This window comes from Lissotriton helveticus, chromosome 2_1, assembly GCF_964261635.1.
Source record: "Lissotriton helveticus chromosome 2_1, aLisHel1.1, whole genome shotgun sequence".
Taxonomy (NCBI): domain Eukaryota; kingdom Metazoa; phylum Chordata; class Amphibia; order Caudata; family Salamandridae; genus Lissotriton; species Lissotriton helveticus.
Genome location: NC_136059.1, coordinates 513029867 through 513056111, shown reverse-complemented (window position 1 = coordinate 513056111; position 26245 = coordinate 513029867). Strand labels below are relative to the sequence as shown.

Here is a 26245-nt window from a genome sequence, read left to right as displayed (position 1 = left end):
CAACAAAAATCGGCGATGCTGAGCTATTGTGTCAGTCATGACAGTCAAGTATCTCTAGGACCTCCATCTTTGAGCTGTTTATGGTATCTGGAGACTTTAATTCTTCAGGAGCTCAAAGGCATGTTTCCAAGATATAATGCTGATCGAGGTTGCATAAGAAATGCTTAAATTCTTCGTGCAGATAGTGAAAACAGAGGCAGCGTATGAAGATAGATTAAGCAGAGGTATGTAGCTATGAATTGAAATTTCAATTTTCCTTTATATTTACGGTAGAGCTGCCCATGAATAAAAATCAGATTGTCCAGCATGACATAGGCATAGTAATAGCAGTTCACAAGCAATAAAGTACAGAAGTACAAACTCACAACATAACCCAAGTCTTAATGTGCCTTCAAGAAGGGCCACCTGAAAGTGGACTCAAAGCACAAATATGCATGAATTATATTAGGAATGTTTTTACATGACATTTTTTGTTGACCAGTTACATTTTATCACCTGGCATTTAAAATTAAGCAAAACTACATCTCATAAATTTGTGTTGAGATACCACAACAGTTACAGTAGTCCGTCCGATCTGTCCCAGCAAGCATCCCATAATGCTCAGTCATTGCACAATAGCCTGCTATGCATGTATTTGCAGTATTTGTGCATGGGAGTCGTTTGCCATTCATTCTTACTTGTGAGAATAACCTTAACAACACGCTGCCAAGCAACAAAAATCCCAACAATCACACAAACTCCCTTGGGGCCATATTTATGACCCGGTTTGCGTCACTTTTTCACCATGCATCTGTCCTGGTTAGGCGTTCCTTGGGTGTTCCTATGGTTTTTGACGCATTCCCAGATTTACAAAACCGTGTAAACCTGGGATTGTCCCAAAAAGATACGCCTCCCTAAGAGAGGCATAACAAGGTGAAAAATCTTTATTGCTCCTCCTTATTTACTCTTTCCAGCTGTGCTGCATTCTGCAGCACTCACAGAAAGAGGAAAATGCCTCTCAGGACTGATTTTCTTCCCTTCATGCAGAAGAACAATCCTGCATTCAATGCAGGCACCCTTGCACCGTAGTACAAGGGTGCCTGCATTGGCATTAGGCAACCCATTGTGCGCCAGCGCAGGGGGAAAAGTAAGGAGTGTGCCTTAAATGCGATACATTCTCGTCCTTTCCCAGTGACGCAGTGTAGCGCAGCAAGTGGACTTGCTGAGCTGCAATGTGCCACTATTTTATTTCATGCCCCTTGGTGTCTGTTGCCAGCGTGTTCTGGAGCTGAATACTTGTATTGGGAGGACGATTTTGAGGAACCACATACTTGCCTAGCTGTCTATAACCAAATAGAAGCCATGTCAGCTGTAAACATGCACAGGAGTGCCTTTTGTTTCAAAGTTTTGTGACATCTGATTAGTTTTGCTATTTACCCAAACGTTTACTTTTTCTTTCCCTCTTTGTCTTGCCTGTGCCTCTATTCATCTCAGTGTTCTGCCCAATGTGGTCTTGGACAACAAATGCGTACTGTGCAGTGCCTCTCGTATACCGGTCAGGGATCCAATGACTGTCCAGAAGCTACGCGTCCTCAGTCAATGCAACAGTGCGAAAGTAAATGTGACAGCACTCCAATTTCCAACACTGAAGGTAAACTGTTATTATTCTGTCTGCCACTGTATTTTTGTCTTCAAAATCGTTATACTTCTGTTTATATTGCAAATTACTTTGATTACGGCTTATTTAAAACATTTAGTTCCCAAAAATTAAGCTAATCCCTCCTTTTAAAAGCGTTTTACAATAATCTACATACTTTACTAATCAGATGGCAGTTGATATGGTGACATGTTTTACAGTATATCAGCTACAGGAGGCCTTGTCTTCAGGTATGCACCTCCTACTTTTACTGTTTTGACCCCAAAAACCCTACCTTGTCTTTCACAGTATTCTACAAATCACACTGTACTTCCTTTACTTCACTCCGAAACTTGCAAAGAAAATATGACATACCACAACGGCTACTCTGGTCGGAGAAAGAAAATAAGAGCAGATGTGGAGATCAGGGGAAAGGAGGGTGGCATGTATGACACAGTGTTGTGTTATTTTTGAATGGACAAAACTCCATGTCATATGATAAGCCCTAGATCTACTCAGTATGCCTTCTGATCTATTTTTGTTTTACATTTGTTTTTTTACTTCTGTTAAGACTTTTATTCTTTGCATCTGGTAACACAATCATACTTCTGACATGATTTCATACTGTCAGCTCAGCTTTGTGCTCTCCTCTTTCACTGCAGCTAAGTCAAATTTTAAGCGTCAAAGAAGAGTCAAGACTTGTTTGCATGTGACTGGGTCCAAACTGAGTGGCATGGGTGCAAAATAACTATGGGATGGGATGTGGCCCCAGTAATTACCAGTGGCTAAGATTAAATTGAGTATTCCATCCATCACCTTTTTGTATACTTCAGTAAAAAACACAGCTTGTTGAAACTTCATCAGTTGAGGAGATTCTCTGTATAACCAACATGTAGTGTGCCATCAAGTGAAGTGGGAAATTGTCCCAGGATATAATGGAAGTAACAGCCAATCAGGATGACATGCCCTCACATGGAATTTGTTATCCAGTATTGGGGTATCTTTCATAGATTCACATGCCTGAATCATTCCCCGTCTTCGAGATTGGAGTCCCACAGTAAAATATTCGAGCAGTGTTTTAAAAGTTTCATAGGCTATAATGACTTTAAGCCATGTCAATAGTAGCATATCTATGGCCTTTATCAAAAAGGACCTAATGTTGGAACCCAAGCAGTCAGCTGCCAGCATTCTCTAGATCACTCTCAGCAGAGGCAGGATCTCTCAGATTTTTACTGAGCGTTGTGTGGAAGGGAGTCTCCCTGAGTGCTACTCAGTTTTTTCTTCAACTTTCACAAATCTTGGCATCATATCTGACAATTAAGGCCTTTTCTGCCATGTAAGACCTGTGGCAAACAAAGAGCCTATGTGGGTGATCCACATAAGGAGTGTATTTGCTACCTTTACCCAAGGCATAAAGTGAGAGAATGCAAAATGTGCCACACTTTTTCACCTAAAACCCTCAAGGACAGAGAGGGAAGGTTGTTACTGTGTCTTCAGACCACTAAACACCAGACACCTTCTTCAGAGGAGGAGAGTGAGAGATCCTGCACATCTCATAAGAGGGCCAGATCTAAAGACAGTTCCTCAGGTGAAGGAGTGTTTCCTCTCTCGTCGATGACAATTAATGTTACATCGACGACTCTAATACCGTCTACAAGAGTCTCCAGTAGCCCTTCAATTACAAGACCGCCGATGTTCCTCATCGACTAAGATACCATCGGCAAAGATCCAGTCAATGACCGACTCGTTGACGAGGGTCCCTTCAACGATAACTGCTCTTCTGTTGATGATGGTACCGTCGATGACACCATTGACGTCACCGTTGACATTGAAATTTTCTTTTCGTGGTATATCTGCACCGTCAAAGCCACCGTCGACGAGGGATACTCATGTTGCCAGAGTGACCAAGACTTTCCTACGACCAGCAATGCAGGAATTCAGTAATGTTTCGCCTTTACTCCCGTCGCATCTGCTGGAGGGATATGTGGAAGGAGATGAAGGTGATGATGATGATGGTCTTTATAGTGTGGCTGACAGTCCATCAAAGCTCCATGTAAGATGCCAGGATGATGAGGATGAGGAGAATGAGGACTACCATGACGAATCGCAATACTATCAGCAGGGATATATGGCTCCACGTCACTGTTATAATTTAAATGGTTTTCAGCTTGAGCCGCGCCCCAGGGACATGGCCCATCTGCCCTCATCACTGATACAGGATCTGCAGGCTATGTTGGCAGATTACCTGCAGCAGTTCCTGCCGCAACAGGATCAGCCGGACAGGCCGGTACCTCAATCAGATCCACTAGGCACATTATCCCCTCAACCACCATGCACACCTGTAAATGTTCCTGACCCCGGGCCAACTGACCCTGGAGCACCATATGCCTCCTCTTTGGATGAGGATAGAGAGGAAGGTGAGCTTCCGGATCCAATCTCTGCTCCTGATCCTTGGGACGATTATGTTATACCAACTCCCTCCCCTCCTCCGCATCTCCCATCAGATTCTACACTGGAGGATATTGGAGGATTTCATAATTTAATACAAAGGGCAGCCAACAGGTTTCATCTGTCTATTACGGTCATGCAGACTGAATGCTTTTAATATGATTTTAAAGAGGACACCAGGTTACTGTACTCTCCATACCAATTATAGATTACATATGACAGGAAGGCATCAAAATTATGAATGCACCAGCATTCATACTCCCGATGCTACCCCGTATTGAGAAGAAGTATAGGGCACCAGACGACTCTTCATCTTGCCTCATTGGGCACCCCAAGCCGGACTCTGTCATTTCTCAAGCAGCACAAAGACATTCCAAAAACCCTGCTACCCTATTACCACTCTTCTTGATAAAGAAGGGCGTAGGATGGAAATTTTAGGGAAACGTTTCTCTTCTATGGCAGCAGTTACAATTAGGGCAGCAAATGCGTTAGCCATTAACGGCCGCTACGACTGCCAGATGTGGTCAGACATGGCAGGTTTAATAGACCTTATACCTGACAAGAGTCACGGAAGATAGTTGTTGAATGAGAGCGTGCAGCTTCGGAAATCATTGACTGTGCCCTTGATGTAGCCAATACTGACTTTAAACAACTGACGGGTGCTGCTATGCTCAGATGGCAAGAATGGCTGAAAGCAACCACCTTTAGACCTAAGGTGCAGTTGAAAGTCTTGGATATGGCTTTCGATGGTGAGTTCCTATTCAGAAGGCACATTGATGAGGCATTGTTGGTGATTACGAATGAAACGGACACCGCAAAGTCATTGGGCACATTGCAATACAGAAAGGTGTCTTTCAGAGGGGCTAGAGGACGAAGCTTTGCCCTTTACAAGGGAGGTTACCAAGGGACTCAACAGTATCAGCCATACCAATCAGAATACCAGCAGTCCTACAATTCTCCATCTTACCGTCAGTCTTCTACAGCTAGTTTCTCTTACCAGGGACGCCTCAAACAAATGCCTCAACAAGGTTGTGACTCAAACAAGAATCAATGATCATGCCAGGGTACCAGCTTCCTTCCCCTTACAACCTGGGCTGGGAAGATTTCCAGCGGTGTCCACCAGTGGCGTGAAATAACAACAGATCTCTGGGTGCTGGACCTTGTCATCTTTGCTCCCGCTCTCGGATTCACTCAGCGCCCACCGACTACTCCACCCAAGGGTACCCTCCCCTTCCCCCCATTGTCTTCACTTACTATGCAAAGAGGCTTTGGTCATGCTCGCCAAGGGGGCAATGGAGGAAGTTCCAATGTCACAAAAGGGAAAAGGTTTTTATTCTAATTTTTTCCTAATAAAAAAGAAATCAGGAGAATCTCAACAAGTTTCTCAAGAAACAGACATTCAGGATGGTTACACTTTCCGATATCCATGACCTCGCTCGATTTGGAAGACTCATATTTTCATATCTCCATCCATCCGAAACATCGGAAATTCTTAAGATTCACTGTGGCTGGTACCCACTACCAATACAAAGTACTTCAGTTTGGTCTCAAATCGGTGCCAAGGATCTTTACCAATTGCCTGGTAGCATAGCAGCAGCCCTGCGGTCTCAAAGGCTTCAAGTAGCCCCATATCTCGATGACTGGCTGCTCAAAGTACCACCAGCACAAAAGGCCAGTCAAGCTACAAGCACCTGCCTTCAAATATTCAGAACTTTGGTACTCACTGTAAACAAAGAGAAATCTTTGCTCCATTTAAGTCAAGTCATATCTTTTCTGGAAGCGTCCATAGATACCATCCAATGCAAATCCTTCCCATCTCACGAAAGACAGATATGCTTGCAAAGACTTGCGAAGAGCATATCAAGAAAAAAGTCAGTTTCTGTGCGAACGTACAAGTCGCTCTTAGGGATGTGTTCTTCAGCAATAGATCTGGTGCCACTAGCCAGACTGAGAATGAGGCCTCTTCAAGAAGAGCTACAAAAGCAATGGCAGGTAGCCTCAGGATCCTTCCAGCACAACACAAATGGTAGATGCACTGCAATGGTGCTTTCATGCACCAAATTTTGGAAAGGGCCTTACTTTTCTCCAGACTATCCCAGACTTCGTACTGACTACGGACGCCTCCATAGACGGCTGGGGAGGCCACCTTCAAGAGTTACGGATTCAGGGCAAATGGTCATCTGCGCAGAACCTTCTGGACATTAACAGACGAGAGCTCAAAGTCATTTTCCTATCTCTTTAGGCTTTCTTACCAAGGATAGCAGGCTCCTCCATGCTGGCTCGTACGGACAATTCAACCAGCATGTACTACGTCAACAAACAAGTGGTAACCAAATCCACTACACTATCTCAAGAAGAGCAGGAACTATGGGATTGGACGATGCAACATGGGATCTCACTCAAGGCTGGGCAGAAGGCAGTCAAGTTGTCCTGAATGGGAGCTGAAGCAGTCACAGTTCCACAAGGTGTTTCGAATGTGGGCAAAACCAGTTTAGACCTCCTTGCAATGACAGAGAACAGCATATGCCAGTATTATGGCAGCAGATTCCCTCTACTAGGGTTGAGGGGGAATGTCCTTTGAATGTGGTGGTCCAGGATATAAGTCTATGCTTTTCCCCCATCCCGTTAATCCCCAGGGTATTAATCAAGATGAAGACGGACCCTGATAGCGCCACGATGGCTCAGGCATTACTGGTTCCCGGAGCTTCTCTTGCTTTCCGAGTCAAGGCCCATACACCTGCAGACATCCCCATCTCTGCTGACCAGAGAGAAAGGGCCGAGTGTACCATCCAGACCTGCAATCTCTTCATTTGCACGCCTGGCTCCCGAGTTCCCTGAATTCAGAGACTTAGATATCTCTCAGGAGTACTGAGAAGTTATTGTGCCAAATGCAGAGCAGAAACATACCACCTGAAATGGAATCGATTCTGTTTCTGGTGCCAACAAAACAACCTTCACCCACCTCAAGCGCCTCCTGGGCAGATTTTGCCATATCTCCTCTCTTTGGCAAAGTCAGGTCTCACTTTCTCTTCAGTGAAGGTTCACATGGCTGCGGTTTCCCGTTATAAGAAGTCTCCTCAAGTTTCTACTCAGTGCTTCTAGTCTTATGAAACAATTCAATAGGAGCGTCTTCCGTGCATTAACCCCGGTGCGTGCGCACCCTCCCAAATGGAAGCTCAATTTACTCCTCGCACAGTTAATGAGGCAGCCTTTTAGGTTTAAGTTTCTTTTATTGGTTACTATTCAATTAAACAACATACAAAAAGTAACATGTGCCATGCTGATTGTTATGTAGTCCTTTAGAGGACTACTGCAATTGAAAATCAAGGAACTAAGAAACATGAAAAAAGGAAAAAAAACTCCCATCCCCACACCCCCACCCTGGCAAAAGCTCAAGCGAGTACAAGGTTTTTACAGTCTCTTCCTTAATTGATTACCTCCGGTGGCTTTAGGCTTTGTGTTATTTTTTTTTGTTAAAACAATTTTTATTGCGGTGAAATGGAGAACAATCAGTGTCACAATGCACAATATACAGTCCAATGTTGCATTATATAGCGAATGTCTTCCAATTACGTCGAACACAGCCATTCAGCCCACATCCCGGAGGCTGGGCGGCGCTAGTTTTCTACATTGGGTATTCCTCGGGCCGGGCCCGACAACACTGTCAGTACTGCAGGAGCATTTCTCCCCGCTTTTTCAACCTTATAACGTGGCGTCCCATACTGCTAACCTGTGATGCTGTGCGCGGTCAGCAGTGGGATCTGCAATCTTATTCCCCCCCACCCTTGTTTCCCTGTGTCCAAGTCAGTGCCCAGTGTGATCATGTATAGCTAAAGCGTGGGAACACGGAGTAAATATATCTTAATGCATGTGTGTGTCCAAGGGAATCGCTGCTGGCATGTTTGTCTCCGTTTGTGGCGTCTCATCTTGTGTTACGTCCTCTTCATCCTCCTCTAGCGTGCTGTCTCTCAGTGCCTGCACTAGTGTTTCCCAAAGCATTGCCGCTTCTTGTGCCTTGTCATCCGACCTACGGCGAGCCATCTGGTAGCGGATCATGCTCTCTGCAGCCGCCCATTTCAGGAATTCATTCAACCATCTTCTATGTGTCGGTGCTGTCTTCGATTTCCACCCCTTAGTCAACTCTCTCTTCGCTATGATTAAACCCATGTCTATAAATTTACTTGTCAGCTTGTTCCTTTTCGTGTGGGGAAACCAATGTAAGATGGATACTGCACCATCATAGTGTATGTCCCTGTCAGTAACTGCATTCAAGGTCCCTTCAATTTCCGCCCAAAAGTATTGTAGTCTCGGACAACTCCTTAACATGTGGACCAGGTCAGCTCCCTCTAGGCTACATCTTGGGCATGCCGCGTCCGCTACGCGGAAGTACACTGCGATTTTACTCGGGGTGAGGTAAGCTCGGTGGAGGATAAAAAAGTGTATCAATTGAAATCGCGCATTTCTAGTGCTCTTCCCGACCCTCCGCACTAGCTGCGACCATACAGTGTCCGGGATGTCTAATTGCAGGTCCGCTTCCCATTTATTCTTAAGTGATGTAAGTGGCTGTAGGGTTTCCGTGTGCATTCTACGATAAAGGCACGTAACGGCCTTAAACGTCCCTGCCGCCATCATGGTATACTGGCAAGCTAACGACGTTGCAGGCTCCGCTAAGCCCCCCTCCCAGTGTTTCTGTATGGCTCTCACCACCGCCGCATGCAGTAAGTAGTCTCCCCTCGGGAGATCATATCGCTCCTGCAAAGTCTGGTACGGGGACAATATCCCATCTTCGTAGAGATCACCTAACATCTGCAACCCCGCCTCTTCCCAAAGATGCAGTCCCGACCAGTCGCCGCCATGTGGGAGCGCCGTCACCATACCCAACGGGATCTCCGGAGCGTACAGGTGTCTAGTGCCGGTTCGCCTCTGCAAGCGGCTCCAGCACAGACGAAGGGTCCGCTCCTCCTGAGAGAGCTCACGCAGAAGCAGTTTCTGTTGTAGAGTAATGTATGCAAGGACATGGCGGGGAGTGCCGAAGTCCCTCCCCTGCTCCGGTCCGCGGTACACTCTCGCTACTTCCTGTGTAAAGAATTGCAACTGAGCTGCTAAGTAATAGAGCTCTAAGTCCGGGACTGCGAGGCCCCCCTCGTCCTTAGGGCGGATCAGCGTTGTCAGTGCTACTCTGCGCCTACCCTGTCCCCACAGGAAGGACACCAACATTGAGCTCAGTCGTTTAAAGATTGCTCCGGGTATCCACACCGGAAGGGTCCGGAAGAAATACAATAGACGCGGCAGTGCTACCATTTTCAGGAGTGCAACTCGGCCCGCCGTTGATAGCGTCGATTACCGTCGAGGAGATCCGTCTGGTCGTGGTAGACGTGTACTCCGAGGTAGCTCAGGCAATGGGGTTCCCAGCGTATATTCCGGTGAAGAGGAGGACATTCCTCCTCCTTCCGCAGCGGGAAGAGGCAGGTTTTAGACCAATTCACCCGCAGGCCCGATATATTGCTGAAATGCTCCAATAGGCTCTCGGCACCCTCTACCGCTGCCCCAGCGTTGTCCAAAAAGAGGAGGAGGTCGTCTGCGTACAGGGAGATGTAATGCCGCTCTCCCCTGAGGTGCAGCCCGGTGTAATATTCCCCCTTTCTCGCCTGAGCCGCCAGAGGCTCCACTGCAAGCGCAAACAGTAGGGGGGACAGTGCGCATCCCTGCCTGGTCCCCCTAGCCACTTCGTATTGGTCCGATACCAACGACCCGACTCTTACCCTCGCTCTCGCTGAGGAGTAGAGCACCCTCGTCCATTGTATGTATCCCTCTCCGAGGCCGAATGTATGCATCACTCTGTATAAATAGAGCCATTCTAGGCTGTCAAAGGCCTTTTCAATGTCGACCGCCAGCACTAGGGGGGATCGTGCCCCGGAGGGCGGAGTGTCCATCAACCTAAGTAATCTACGAATGTTGTGCGTGGTGTTTCTCGTGGGAATAAAACCTGATTGGTCTTTATGGACCAAGTCTTGCATATGGGCTATCAGTCTAGTGGCCAGCACTGTGCTCAGTATCTTGTAGTCGGTTGTCAGCATAGACAGCGGTCTGTAGGACGCGGGATCCGTACTTTCCCTACGTGGCTTTAACAATGGGATCATGACAGCTTCACTCATCGATCGGGGGAGTTTGCCTACGCCTTTGGCCTCATTATATATCGTTTGGCGTCTCGGGATAGTAGATCTAAGTATTTCCCGTAAAACTCAATGGGCAACCCGTCGATCCCCGGCGTCTTATTACGCGCCATTCGCTTTACTGCCCCCTTAATTTCGGCCAAGGCAATTGGGCTTCCTAGAGCGTCTGCTTGTTCCTGCTCCAGTCGCGGCAGCTGCAGGTCAGACAGAAAAGCGTCCAGTGCCTCAGTATGGTCAAGCAGCTCCGCTCTATACAGTCTCTCGTAGTACGATCTGAAGCAGTTTAGGATTGCTGATTGCGTGGTATGGACGTGGTCCCCATTGCCCCTTAAAGCTAAAATCGGCTGACTATTCCGATTAGGGTTCGCCAGCCAGGCCAGGAGTGTTCCCGTTTTGTCCCCCTCAGCCAGAGTCTTCGTAAGGTATACTTTGTAATCAAAACTACGAAGGCGCTCCATCTCCACTGCCACCGCCTCCCGTGCTCCCCTCACTGTCTCCTGTAGGTCAGGACGATTCGGTCGATCCAATTCTACCTCACGAAGAGTGCGCTCAGCCTTGTCTAGGTCGTCAATTAGCATCTTGCGTACCCCTGCGTATTTCCCCATACAGTGACCCCTCACCACTACTTTAAATGTGTCCCATTCTATGGCCCTAGACGAGGCAGTACCCTCATTATCCATAAAATACTGGACTATTCGCTCCCCCAGCTCAGCTCGGAAGGGCGGATCATCCAGCGTATCAGGCCGTAGTTGCCATGTCGGGATTTTGGGAGGTTCAGTCATCCAGTCCAGCGCCAGGAGGAGTGGATTATGGTCAGACAATGTACGTGCTAGGTATTCCGTCCGGGCTACCGCAGTAACCACCGAGGGGGAGCATAGGAAGGAGTCTAGACGTACATGTAGGTCGTGTATACTAGAGTAGAATGAGTAATCCTGCTCAGTGGGGTGCTGTGCGCGCCAACAGTCAGTCAGGTTCCATGTGGACTGCCAATCCGATCGACATTTCGCCAGTCGGTGCACAGGGGAGGTGTGTAGTGGTGGGTGCGATCTGTCTAATGTAACATTCTCTACTGAGTTGTAGTCTCCTCCCATCAGCACCGGGCCTGCAAGATAGCTGGCAAGCCCCCTGGAGAGGCCCGCAAAGTAAGCCGCCTGTTCCGTGTTCGGTGCATATATACTACAGAGCACAATGTGTCGGCCTCTAAGGAGTCCTTCAACTGCCACATACCTCCCGTTCGGGTCGATCGTGTGCCTAGTCACCTGAAGGGGTAGTCCCGCTCTAACCCAGATGAGTACCCCCCTAGCATATGCAGAATATACAGTGTAGTACAAGTGGCCCCTCCACCTACGCTGGAGCGCAATACCCTCCTATTTGGTCAAATGGGTCTCCTGTAAGAATGCTATATGTACCCCTCTGCGTTTCAAGTATGAGTGGATCTTGTGTCTCTTCGCCATTGTATTTAACCCCCTCACATTCCAGGACACAGTCCAACATTAGCCATTGTCCCATTGGAGAACAAACGAATCACTGGCATTCAACATCTTGGACACTGACTTGACCCCTCCCCCCATCCTCCCCAACCGTCCCCCTGTCCCTCCACCCCACTCCACCCCTAGAGTCGCCCCAACCTCTCTAGGCCCTCCCACCCCCAGAATAGGACCTAACTTCAAAAGAGTCGCTCCCATCCAAACAGGTGAGCAACGTGCTCACTAAGTTCCTAGTACGTAGTCAAAGCTACGCTGGCCTTATGGGCCTCGGGGGTGCGCACACTAGCTACCGGACCCTCTAGGTGCTTTCTCCTACTCCCCCGCCCTGTCACACATGGTAGTTCCCATACCAGTCCAGTTGCATAATCTACTGCTCCAAAGTTCGTAGGATTAGCAAAAAAGCCCCTTCAGTTCCACTCAGTACCTTGTCAAGGGTTCAGCCTTCGACCATCTCCCCCGATGTCTGCGGTGTGACCTTCGGGAATCTGGCTCCGCCCAGTTCCGATAGTTCAGTGTCCGAGCCCGTTCCATGGTCCTCCGAACCCGATCCCTTCTCCGAATGAGGCAGCGCCGCTCCCGATACTTCCTTCACCGCCTGTAGTGCCGCTCTCCGTTCATCTGCCGTTTGGAAGTTTGTCGGTGTTTTGGAGCTCTGTCCGCGCCCCCTGTGTCGTCTCGAGCGTCTGAGTGATTGTCCCTGGCGCTCTTCCTCCTCCCGAAATCGAGCCCCGTCTGTCCCAGCTTTGTAGGTTTCCCACCAGGCCCAAGCATCCGCCGATGTTGGGAAAAACAGAGAACTCTCGTCCACCACCACGTGAAGTCTGGCCGAGAATAGTAGCGAGTATTGTAGTCCTTCCGCTCTGAGCTCTTTCTTAATAGACAGGAAGGAGGCACGCTGTTTCTGTGTCTCAAACGTATAGTCCGGGAATAGTGTCACTTTGCTGTTATCGACCTGGAATGGGCCCGCCTCCCTTGCTCTCTGCAGTAGCCAGTCTCTGTCCTTGTAGTGTAGCAGCTTTACGACCACCGGGCGCGGAGGGAGACCCGGCTTCGGGGGTCTCGACGGGACTCGGTGTGCTCTCTCCAGAGAGAAAAAAGGGGATAGTCCCTCCGGGGCCACTACTGATTGCAGCCATTCCTGCAGGAAGCTCACCATGTCCGCCCCCTCTGTTTTTTCCGGCAGGCCCACGAGGCGCACGTTGTTCCTCCGGCTACGGTTTTCTGCATCCTCGGCTCTCCTCTCCAGCGCCCGAATCCGGTCCAGCGCGTCTGTGAGCTTCCCATCGAGCGATTTCTGCGCCGGCACCAAGTCCTTTAGAGTTGTTTCCGTTTCCTTGACTCTGTCCGCAAGTTTTGCGTGGTCAGCCCGCAGGAGCCCCAGCCCCGCCGACACCTGCGCTATGTCGTGGTGCAAGGCATCTTTCGTAGCGGCTATGGCCTCCAGGATCCTGTCCTACATTTGCTGTAGGTCCGTTGCAGGTTGCGTGGGATCCTCAGGCGTGTCCGGGGCAGAGTTTCCGTCACCCTTGGGGCCTTTAGGCTTACCCATGTCTCACCCGCGTCGTCCGGCTGAGGTCCCAGGGGTATGTAGCGGAGGTGATTCCCCCTCGTGCCGAGTTGGACCCCGTACGTCAGCCTGGGGTCGCGAAAATCTCTCTCTCAAGCCCTAACCACAAGTTCAGAGTTTCGGTAGGTGACGGAGCCGGGGTCCTCGCGCAAATTCGACTCTAGGTGGGCCTTAGCTGCGCTCCCCCCGAGGCTGGCTCATTCTCCCTTGGGTGGGTGCACCCGACTTTAGGCTTTGTGTTATGCATGGTTATCTGGTGCTGCCTTTTGAGGTAGATTCGCCAGCGATAGTAGTCTCAAGTATTTCAGGCAGGTAAGTTCCACCAACTCCGAGGTCAACTGTTTGAGAAAAGGTTCCCTCAAGTCATGAAAGGAAGCACCAGGGTTTGTGAATGATAATGACATTTTCTCCATCCCAAGTATACTCCACAATCTATGAAGCCGTCCCAAACGGGTCGGGATGGTTGTAGTACCCCAGTGGGAGATGATGTTTTGAATGGCCGCCCCCAGTGCTAGTGCCATTTGTCTGCCTCTCCGTGCCCTGAGGTTGATTGGGTTGGGGAGACCCAGAAGAGTGTAGCCTGGCAAACAAGGAATTTGGATGTCAAAGTGAGAATCAATGTCATCTAATATCTGCTTCCAATAGCCCGTTAAGTGGGGTCATTCCCATAACAAATGCGTCCGCGTGCCCAGCGAGCCACATGCCCTCAAAAAATGAGGACTTCATGATGGGTTACCTCTATGAAGTCGGGGGGAGTTAGGTACCAGTAGGTGGCTATATTCGTGGCCATTTCAATGCTTCCTACGTTATGCGCTGTATGCCGGGCTCTATAATATATATCTGACCATTCTTTCTGCAACAATGATCTGCCCAGTTGCCCTTCCCGTCACAGTTTGCCGAGGGATTTCCCAGTGCTGGGGTCACGCTTAATGAACCGGTACAAGTCTGTATGCCTCGTGAGTAGCCTCTTCTCAAAAGGTGTGAGGTGTCATTCTGCGCCCGACCCGCACCTTTGGATGCATCACCCAATAGCAGATCAGTAAGTATCGATAGCGTTCCGTCTCCGGGAGGTCATGCTTCCTACGAAGGTCAGAGAAAGTCAAAGGGCCTGTCGTGTCGAACAGGTGTCCTATTGAGCGTTGGCCTTCCCTGGTCCAGTGTAAGAACCCCGATAAGTCCAGCCCTGGTGTAAAGTCCGGATTGTTAACTATCGGAGTAATTGGGGATGGAAAAGTCGTGAGTTCCCGGGAGCCAGCCACCCTACTTCAGGACAGTAGTGTGGAGTGTGTCACTTTAGAAAGGTATAATTTCAAGGGTCTGGCCGCTTTAGTAAGGAAAAGGACACCCCACAAGGGCTGCCTGGCTAGAGCCCTATCCATAAACAACCAGTGTTTCTTGGACTCCGGACAAGACCACTCTACCAGTGATCTCAGCTGAACCGCCGACAAGTAGGCTTGCAGATTGGGGAAATCCAGTCCTCCCTCTGCAAGGTCCCTGTAGCTTAACTCCCTTCGCAGTCTAGGCCGCTGTTCTCGCCATATTAAGCGCTCTATGTCCCTCTGTAGTGAGTGTAGTACGCCCGAGGGGGGAACTAGTGTGAGTGTCTGAAATAAATATATTTTCTTCGGGAGTATGGTCAATTTTATTGCCGCTACACGGCCCAACCACGACAGCAAGTGGGACCTCCACTTACGAAGACAATCTCTCATGCGCCGCAGCAGTGACGCATAATTCAGTGAATTAGTTTCTTAGATGCTGGCCATGAGCTGCAGAGCCAGGTAGGGAATTGTGTCCTGCGCCCAGTGAATTTGGTGGGACCGCTGAAGCACTCCTAGGGCGTCAAGGCCGATAGATAAGTTGAGAGCTTTGGACTTATGTACGTTAACCTTGAAGCCCAACGCTTGGGCAAAACAGTCGAGCTCCGCCAGTAAGGCTGGGAGAGATTCCCTGGGTTTCTCCATGGTGGCCCCATGTCATCGGCATAAAGGCTAATTTTGTGCTCTTCGCGCGCCCCCCCACCCCCAACTGCACTCCTGAAATTAAGGGGTCGTGCCGTACCCGCTGAGCCATGGGCTCCATGTACAAGGCAAACAAGAGTGGTGACAGTGGGCACCCCTGTCTTGTTCCTTGTTGGATGGGGAAGGTGGAGGGGTTAGTGTAGCTGGCCAGCACCCATTCGATAAAACGCTGTGACATGCCGAAGTGGATTAGGGTTCCCTTGAGATATGGTCAGTGAACTCTGTTGAACCATTTCTCAGCGTCGACAGAGAATATCATGCGCTCAAAATTAAAGCGTTCAGATTTGTCAATAAAGTGTAAGAGGCGTTTTGTGTTGTCGGAACACTGTCGCCCGGGGACGAAGCCCGACTGATCAGGGTCGATCAACCCTGGTAGGTGAGGGGAGAGTCTCTGTGCCAAAATCCCAGTAAAAAATGTTAGGTCTACATTGAGGATGGAAATGGGCAATATTTTGCACACTGTCGTTTGTCCTTACCCGATTTAGGGATTACTGTCACCAATGCCTCCAACATCGATGACGGGATGGGGATGGACGCCCTAATCGAGTTGTATATGCTCACCAGAAACAGGTCCAACATAGCGCAAAACGTTTAAAAAGAGGTAGAGGAAAAGACATCAGGGCCCTGTGATTTATACAGTTTCAATTTAGATATGGCCGAGATATCTTCCTCCAGCCTACTTGGGGATTCAAGGTCTGAAGCTTGACTCGGGACTAGCTTAGCAGTGTTCGCCCCCTGTAAATATCGGACTGGGCCCTCCTCAGGTAATTTCTGAGCCTCGTACAAGGACGCATAAACCTGCATAAATGTCTCTGCAATGCCCTGGTCGGTAGTTTGTTCCTGCCCTAGCTGGTCTGTCACCATGGAGATGTTAGATGTGTGCCTCTGGGCCTGTAATTTATTGGCAAGGAGCCTACCACTTCTATCCCCCCTATGTAAAAGGCGTGTCGAAGTCGGAGGGCTGCATACTCAGCTCTGTCAATGTCTAGGCCCGCTAGTTGGGCTCCCGCTGCTTTAAGTTGTTTCCAGAACCTAGGTGCACCGGTTCTCTGGTGAATGCGCTCTAATTCTGTTACTGCATTCGAGAGCTGCTCTCTTTTCTCTCTTCTGATCTTATTATCAGCGGCGGATATCGTGATGATCTCCCCCCTGACCACTGCCTTCCGGGCGTCCCATAGGATTGCAAACGGTGTGTCCGGAGTGTTGTTGATGGCCAGGTAGTCAGTTATAGCTTTGGTGATCTGCTTAATGACAGAGGGATGCTGCAACATCGTCTCTGTAAGGCGCCAAAGGCGACGAGATAAGCCGTAGCAGGGAAGAGACAGAGATATACACACTGCTGAGCGGTCAGACTGGGGACAGGGGAGAATCTCCACCTTTTGCGTCTGTTGTGTCAGTGTGTCCAAAGTAAGAATGTAATCTATTCTAGCGTATGTTTTGTGGGAATGCGAGTAGAATGTACTCTCTGGAGGAAGGGTGGTGTAACCGCCAAGCATCTGTGAACCCTGCCTCGTATAGTAGATGCCTCCCTTTCTTGGTAAGCGCCCCGGTCTGCCCTGAGCGCTGATGTGATCTGTATAGTTTGTTATCGAAGGCCAAATTAAAGTCCCCCCACCCAGGAATATTGCTTTGTCAGGGGAACCAGACAATTCCTGGATCACGTCTCTTAGGAACCCCTCCTGTCCAGCAGGCTGCAGCTACTGTGAAAGAAAGTTGCCCCAGTGTGAAGGTGTATGCTAAAGGCCTGCCCTCGATTTCAGCCTGTTTAAGGCCAATTTTACCCTGGAACCTAGCAGAGACCAGAATAACCAGCCCTGCTATCTTAGAGAAATAGGATGAAAACAGCTGGTGAGGGAATGCCCTTGACCGTAATCTATGGGTGTTCTTTTCCAGGAGGTGTGTCTCCTGGAGGAGGCAGATGTGGGCGTCGGAGTTTTCTAAGAATGACAGAACTGCTCGCCTCTTAATTGGGCTGTTAAGGCCTTTTACATTAAGCGATAACATTTCAACGTCTGCTATCAAGTGATGGGTGTCAAAGTGTGCCTGGGAGGACTGCGTATCCAGACCCAACCCAAACCCCGGGGGAAACCATGCTCATGTCCACACGGAGTCCCCAATAGTCGCCCTTACAATTGTGTATCCACGCTCTTACATATGTAGAAGGAGGAGGAGGGGGAGCCACTTTACCCCAAACTCAGAACATATAAAACTTAATAGTAACTTACAAAGTCTGTGATTGTCCTGGGTATCAAACCCCATGGTGAGACGTAAGATGTTCAGCAGGACCCATGACGCCACCTCCATCCCACCTGCGCTCCATTTTCAAAGACCCGGGGGTACCGCCACCTCTTCCATTCGCCCCTGAACTGTCATTTAATTTGGTCTTCAGTCTGCAGCCATCATCTTGGGGTCCGGTTAGAGGCGCAGTGGGTAACCTCCCACCTGTCACCATCTCTCAGCTCTGGCCCGTCGGCCTCCAATATCACCCTGCAAGGGAGCCTCCCCCATTGTCTTCAGGCAGATTGATTAGTGTTTTGGCTTTCTGCAATGAGCGAATTTGACGGAGCTTGCCATCCCACCTAAAATGTATTCGGAAGGGGTGCCCCCAGGAATATGAAATGTCCTTGGAGTGCAGGAATGTTATGATCAACCTGAAATCCCTTCTTTTTTGCAGGGTAGAAGTCGGCTAGGTCTTCGTACAGGAGGGGCCTGGAAGAGTGAAAGTCTGTAGGGTGCTTATCCTGTGCTTCCTGGAAGATCCGTTCCTTTAGCTGAAAGTCTTGGACGCACTTTAGAATGTCCGGGGGAGGAGCTGTTGCCGGCCTCCTCGGCCCGACTCGGTGAGTCCGATCTAATTTGATTCGCTTCTCCAGAGGGGCTCCCTAGATGAATTGGAAGAGTTCTTCCACAAATGCTTCTATGTCCTACCCTTCTGTTCCCTGAGGGACCACTTGAATTCATATGTTGTTCCGCTGGGAGCGGTTCTCAAGGTTCTCCGCTTGGGCCTAAAGGTCCAGTTGCTTGTCTTGCAGGCGGAGGAACTCCTGTTGAAACTGGTCAATCTCTTCATCCCTCGTCGAGGCCTGTGTCTCCAGTGTGTCCACTCTTTCACCAACTGAATCTATGTCCCTTCGCAATTCCCGGAGTTCCAGAGATATATCTTGCTTCATGGCGTGGAATTCCCCCTTCAGAGAAGCAAATAAGGAATCAAGAAAGGTTTGTTCATGGTCCACTGAGTGTCTACTCGAGGACGGGGCTGCCTCGGCCCCTCCAGTGCTTGGTTTAAGGAGGAGATCCTTTACTGAACGCTCCTTCTTTGCTTTTTTGGCCACCATGGATAAGAATCACTCCTCCTCCTCTTGTGTCTATACTAGGCCGTTGGTATCAGAGCTCAGGGTCAAGAGCAGCTATGTTAAGAAGGGGAGGAATGGGAGCCCGTTCACACTGTAAGTTCCCCAGAGCCAGCTACCGCTACACCATCCAGCACTGGACTACACCAAAGCTAGGCCGCAGAAGTCTTGGGCCCTGCGTAAGCAGTCTTCCCCCCTCGCACACTTCCTGCTCCCTTATAAGGAGTAGTACCTGCCAACCAGACAGCCCTCTCGCTCTGATCTCCTGGTTGTTGCACAGCTGTTGGCTCTAGCAGGTCCACGAGAGCCACCCCACCTTCCTCCGAGCCTGCTGCACAACGTTTCCTGCTCCCGGGTGTTCCCTGCAGTTGTGAGCCCACGCTGTCTCAGACTGTCAGTGCTAGTCCTTCCTAGGCTGCTGCACTTCTCAGGAGCAGCAGATGTACTCCGGGGTCTTCCAAAGGGCTATATATTAACTTTCATCCCCGGGGCAGGCCTCCAGTGTTTTCGGGCCTAGCAGGCCTACCCTTTGCACCGCCGCCTCCTGCTGCGTATCTGGGGGGAGGAGGGACGCGTTGCTGCAGCACAATCAAGCCTGCTCTTATGCTCCGGGGAGAGGGCCCCACTGCCTCCTTCACGCACAATGTGTGGGGGCACCAACCCCCTGCTTGGTCTCTGCTTCATCTCTTGTCGCAGTAAGCTTCCCCTCCTTAGACTCTGCGGCCGCTGGTCACAGTCACACGCAGTCCTCTGCCTGGCCTAGCTGCGCCAGCTGGGGAGCACGGTCACTGAGGGAGAGGAAGCCCTCACTACCACTCCCTGTCCCTAGCTTGGCCCTGCTCACCTCTTTTAGGCTTCTTGCATCTGTTGCCAGCCACTGGGGTCCCAGCGTTCACCGAGGGGGGGGATTACGAGTTGGCCAGCCCACTTCACCTGCTCTCCGGGCCCGGCCTCGCCACAGGACTCGCTCTGCCTCGCCGGGATCCCTGCACGCTGAGGTACGGGTCCGTCGCTGCTCAACTCTCCCAGTCTGGATGTACAAGCCAGCGCTATCTCCAACTCTGTGATGTACTCAGGCCTCCGGCCGATTGCCCCGAGAGTTCAGCGTCCCAGGAGCGGGAGGCGACCTGCACTCCGCCTCCTCGCCGCCCTCCAGCCCAAATTGCAGCAAGATCGTGTACAGGGGGGTGTCAGCAAATATTTCTACACCCCTGGGGTCAGCTATACGAAGCTGTGAATAGGGGCCCAGATGAAGGACCGGAGTGGCGAGCAGGCACATCCTACTCGGCCGCCATTTTGGCCACGCCCCCATGAGGTAGACTTTAAAACCAATTCACAGAGCAGTGCTCAAGTTTCTCACCTGGAAAGTGGCCCTCCTACTGGCTCTCACTTCTGCAAAGCTTTTTCAGTCAAGGAATCTTTTCTGCATTTCTCTTAGAATTATGTAGCGCTGCAAATGCACTCAACTTTTATCCCAAAAGTCCTGATGCTGTTCCATCTCAACGAACCAGTATTACTTCAATCCTTTTCTCCAAACCCATCTAGTCCAGCAGAATGGGCTTTACACATGTTGGATGTTAAGAGGTGTTTTTAATTCTACCTGCATAACACAAAAGACATAAGGAAGATGGGTCAGCTGCTGGTGGCCTTTGGACAAGGCAGAGAAGGAACAGCAGAAACTAAAGCCACGGTTGCCAGATGGGTCTCTTCTGCAAACCAATTCTGCCATGACAAGGCTAACAAGCCTTCAACAAGAAGAACTAAAGAGCATTCCACTAAGACAGTTTCTACATCGGCAGCTCTGTTCGCTGGAGTAACATTAGAAAAGATATGCTGTGCTGCGACATGTAAAAGTGTCCACACTTTTATGCATCATTACTGTCTCCAATCTACTCAATGTGAGGATGCAGCTGTGGGCCAAGTGCACTGCGTCACCTCTTAAATTAATGTGGGCCTCTTTGTTTTATAAAAGAGGAAACATATATATCCTACTTAACATACATAACTGTGCTTGCTATCTGTATCTAATGTAAGTTTTTGTATGATGCTGGAAGTTCAACAGGATCTTAAATATTCTATTATTTTATTCTACTAAACATGTCATTGGATACATCTTAAGTAGTATTGTATGTTAAGGTTTCCTGTTTTGTTTCTAGGCATCTTTTTAAAGCTTTCCAGAAATTAAAATTGTATTTACATGATTACAAATGTCTCTGTTATATTTCAGTAACTTGAGGGGTTATGATTTACATGTCCCCCTTCTTCCGCTAACGACAGTATGATTCTGGATACTGCTTGCTATTCTGATTCAGGCATGTGAATCTATGAAAGATACCCCAATACTGGATAAGAAAATAAGTTACTTACCTGTAACTGCTGTTATCCAGTATTGGTATCTTTCATAGATTAACATGCAACCTACCCTCCTCCCTGTAGATGTAGTTCTCCTTAATTTATGGGATTCTTACTTCCCACTTGTGCTTAGAAAATCTGAGAGAACCTGCCTCTGCTGAGAGTGTTTTAGAGGGTGCTGACAGCTGATTAGCTGTGTTCCAACATTAGTTTTTTTTTTTTTTTTTTTTTAACGGACATAGGTAGGCTACTGCTGACATGGCTTAAAGCCATTGTAGCCTATGAAGCTTTTAAAGCACTGCTTGAATATTTTACCCTGGGACTCCCATCTCGACGACTGGGAATGATTCAGGCATGCGAATCCATGAAAGATACCAATGCTGGATAACCGCAGTTACATGTAAGTAACTTATTTTCGTTTATTCTCATGCCCTTAAGCAGCTCATGCTTACAAATATCACTGGTTTGCTTTGACAAGCTATTTACTCTTGCCAATGTTATGAAACAATGGATATTTTAATTCATGATGTAGTTCTTGTATAGAATTCCCTGTCTCTGGTGTTTTGCCAGCTTTCCATAGTTGATGAAATGGAGCTGGTGTAGCTTGAACATTTGATATGCCCCTACAGAATTTCTGGTTTGTGCTTAAGGTGCTATTCTTCCATATTCCCTTCTCTCGAAAAAGCGGTTCCCAAGACTCAGAGAAGTCATGGAAATTCCTGGTCCTCCAGAATAGACTGAATTTAGATATGCTTAATGAAAATCTAATTTACCTGGAGTGGCTCAGTCCTCACAGCCCTGCAATGAAGTAGGAGGGATGAAACTCCTCAACTGTCAGTGTAAAAAAGGATATAATGGTTATATCATTCAGAGACAGACTCATTGCGTTTTTTTCAAAGCTAAAGTCGAGAATATGTAGTCCAGAAGTTGTTTCAAGACAATAATTCAATTTATTGGAAATCTGTCATTCAATGAATACATTAGATTGCCGAACACTACAAAGAAAAACATTTGGAAAGACAAAAACACTGAATGACGGAGTAATAACCATTCTAGAGCTTCAAGATCTACAGAATGGGCTATGGATGTATACACAGATACAACGTCAATTGTGCAGAGTATATATTCCTTATTAGGTATAAAAATTAACCTCTCAAGTTTTTTAATGAAATCTGCAGTATCTTGTATATATGTGGTTGGAGAAAGTGATCAATGAATTTGCCAACTTGTTCAAAAAGAGATCCACATCCCAACTCTATGGGTCAGAAGGGTGGGTCAAACAAATTTTTATGGACTTTCAGCAACATATAAAGTTTTGGCCTGCGTGGAAATTTAGTGATTAGATATTTAGCTATTAGATATTTAGCTATGTTTTTATTGATCATTCCATATCTAATACCTTATCAACCAATTGTTGAAGAAGCTTAGATATTTTAACAGTGGGCTCTTGATCCAAAGGCATATATACATTGGTGTCATTCACATGCATATTGACTTTCATTTCGTAGAATTTAGTATCCATTAACACAAGAGATCCTCCCTTGTCAGCTTTTTGAAACGTTATTTCTGTTCTTTTTGCCAGTTGGGATAAGGTACTTTTTTCAGCTCTACTCAGATTACAAGGCATGTTTTGTTTCTTTCTGAAGTTAAATTTTCTTAAATCTTTCTGTACAAGTGATTCAAAGAGATCCAACGTCTTATGTGATATTGGGGCCTCTAAGGTACTTTTAGGTTTAAAAACTTCTCACTGTGTCCAGTCAGCCAGTTAGATAGTAACGACTCTGCACTTCTGCCATCAAGTCACACATACCACTTTGATCCACACACCACACTTACACTAGCTTCTGTGGTATCCGTGTACGCTCAAGGGTAATGAGAACGTGTTCCCTTTACAAGATAGTGAATTATCCATGGGGGAGCACTAGACCTTGTCCCTAGTGCAAAGCCACACTGCTCCCCAAATATATTTAGTTCACCCATGAGCCAGTATCCCTATAGAAGATAAGGGGGTTGATTTCCACTCAAAAAACATAGCAGCGGGTCATGTGTGAGGTCTTCCTTTTCACAGAAGAAGCCAATGCCTTGCATGGGAACAGTGAATTGGGTATACCCTGTTGGTCCATTAGATAAGTGTCGGCATGGATTTACCCTAATAATATAGGAGGCATTAAGGGAAATATTAAAACCTGGCAGGATTGCATAACTGGTGCAAAAACTGCCGACTTTTGCCCTTACAGTGCTGCACAGGTGTTTGCTGCCTGTTGTGCCTTCTCCTTTATTTTTTTAAAACAATTTTTTTTTTTGAAAACCTTTATTTGCATCAACAGGATAGACAAGCGTGGGCCCACAACCAATCCGGCCAGCCACAATTAAAATTAGCAAAAGTCAAAATAAGCAACACAAGGCCAGCTGGCAGGCAGGCAAACATATTTGAAACAATGCTAAGGAAAGGACAAGCGACATTAACGGCCCAATATCAGGATCAATGAGGTCCATTTTATAATAGGGGAAAAGGCTCATGGCAGATTCATAAAATACGGAAAAACCAATAAACAAAAATACACCCTCGCCAAAATGGGAAGAGGAGGGGGAAGGGAGGGGGGACGTGAAGACACGAGTCGGTCGTAGCACAAAACAAACGCAAAATATAGTAGATAAGCATACAAGTATTACCAGCATCTCACGCCCCCCACCCAATAACACGCCAACGAAGGCAAGGGGAGCAGATAAACTGCACGATCGAAACCTACTCACCATACGAGCCTGGGGAAAAAGGGGGGGGGGGAGGGAAGGGGAGGGGGGGGGGGAGGGAAAGGGGAAAAATAGGGGGGAAACAGAGGGGAGGAAACCAATAAGGGCAAGAACAGGGAAAGGGGAAGAAGGAGGAACAGAGAAAAAGAAATATAAAAGGAGAAACACAATCGTGCAAGATGGGCGCCACCCCGGGCCAGGCATCCCGCGGCTAATAATACAGAAGAAAGTAGAGAGCTGGCGAAAAGAAGGGTATGGCAGTCGCGACGGAGCATCGAAACAGATAAAAGTGGCATAGCGACAGACCCCAACCCACTCATGCCAGAGAAGCGAGGACAGAAGCGGCACCGTTATAAAGGGATAGAAAAGGGCCATAGAACCGAAAAAAAAAAACATCTGAAAGGCCCCGCCCACCCGTCCCACCCCGCACCCCTGCAGAAGGCTACGGCCTACCCTCCAAACAGCGTGCCTGTCGCCCTAATCCGAAACCCGAAATATAGTAAAGAAAGAAAGTAGAATAAGGAGACAAAAAAAGGGGAGGAAAGGGAATATGAAACAAAAATAAGATGTGAGGGAGGAGCCAGAGGATATGAACAAACACACTCGGCTACGACCCTCCCCCGACCAGCAAATGAATAATTATCAAATCAGTGCTACACCTTCACATACAGCAAAAACCCGCAGGGGGGGGAGGGGGGTAAATTTTAACGTTTCACAATGTCGAGAGTACAAGCATCAGTGCAACAGACAGGTAAACCAGCAGTCTATCAGTGTCTTGCAACTTACCCCCAGCCCTTCCTAATCACGAAACCAACCCAATGAAGGATAACATGAAGTGGACCACCCAGCACAGAATAATCGTAATGTTGACCAGGGTTACGGCAGTGATGTAGAGTAGGGAGAGCCACCATACTAATGGAATACAAAAAGTCAATGAAGCAAGTCAATTGTAGCAGCAACGACAGGGCAAGCAAAAGCAAGCCGGAGTCCAGTTTCGCAGTTCGACAATGCAAAGGTACCCCACCAGGACAAAAGCTCGAATCCATCGAAGCGGGAGCAAACAGCGGTCCATCGTAGTTCCCAATTGTCCGGGAAGGAGCAGATCTCCGCGTCGTGTGCAAGTCCTCGAAGTCCGGGCGGTGAGAAAGCGGAGGTTCAAAAGCCACCGGCCCATCAAGCGGCCAAAGAACAGCAACAGCAACTCCTGGCGCAGCCGAAGGGGGCAAAGCAATGGAGGCATCAGGACGACAGGGGTGCATGAAAGAGCGACGACCCAAAATGGCGGCGGGCCGCATGGGGTCGGGAGAAGCACCGGGGGCCAAAACAGCGTACAAGGACATCAAGGCGTCCAGGACATCTCCGAGCGGGGGCGCTCGAGCACACGCCCAGGCCTCCGCGCAATCCGGCCAGCAAGGTTCGTCGGTGCAGAGCGGATCACCCCCCACGTTGTTGGTAGCCATTTTGTGAGTTTCGCCACCCCGCACTCCACCGTGGGCCCCCAAACAGTTCCCAAATGTAGGACTTTACAGACTTCCGGAGGTTCCCAACAATGGCCTCACCGGCACAGAACGGGGCCTTCTCCTTTATTGAGGCGCACATTGCATCTCCGTACATACTTAGGAGAGAAGTAGAGGTGCATTTGTTTTTGTAATCTTCTTTTCTAAGATCCCTGGAATTGGTAATAAATATCCTTTAAAATAATGGAGTGGTTTTAGCTATTTCTACTTTCCCACCCACGTCTCCGTTATTCCAACCATTGTAAAGAGTGACCCTTAACGATTTAGTGCCTGAACGATCAGGCAGGGCCGGCTTTAGTACAGGTGGCGCCCTGTGCGACAATGTTTGTTGGCGCCCCCCACAGACTCCCTCACTACCACCCTTTAACAGTGTCCCCTCAAGTCTCCATAACCACTCTCTCTTTCAGATGTGTTTGATTAATTATATAGCACCATCTATGGCAGTTTAGGGTGTCAGAGATAATCAATCATATGTGTGTAAATCAGTGTTTAGGAAATGTTACATTAGCCAGAAGACTATATTCCACCAATGACGCGGCACTCTTGAAGAGATATATTTCAAAAATGTATTTATTTAACAAAGCTCAACTAACGCGTTTCAGCCTCCACGGCCTTGCTCACGGTCAGTGAGTCCTTCCTATCTTGCACTCATTTATACACCCATGTGGTCTTAATGTGGCATTATGGGTATTGTAGTGCAATTCAAAAAATTATTCACAATATTTGCACGAATGGAAAAATTCTGATATTTACAAGAGAACCATTATATGGCATAGTACTGATGTAGTATCAGGCAAAACGAATATTCATGAGCCATATTTACATGATGTTTTCAAACAAGCGTTTAGTACGTAATTAATCATTTGTGGCAACAATAACGTGTAAAAAAAGGGTGGTTGGGTAGTTGCGTTAAGACGGGACAGGTTAGGAAAGAAAGGAAAGAGGGAGAAGGGAAAAAAAAAGAGAT

The 26245-nt window shown here is 48.3% G+C and overlaps 1 protein-coding gene across 1 annotated transcript in view; it reads left to right on the top strand.

The window, feature by feature from the left end:
• Positions 1-26245, top strand: part of LOC144820131 (A disintegrin and metalloproteinase with thrombospondin motifs 6) — a 463746-nt gene that overhangs the window by 430969 nt on the left and 6532 nt on the right. Inside the window, exon 13 of the mRNA XM_078677765.1 lies at positions 1474-1630. Coding sequence (XP_078533891.1) covers positions 1474-1630 — 157 coding nt within the window. The remainder of the gene's footprint in view (positions 1-1473; positions 1631-26245) is intronic.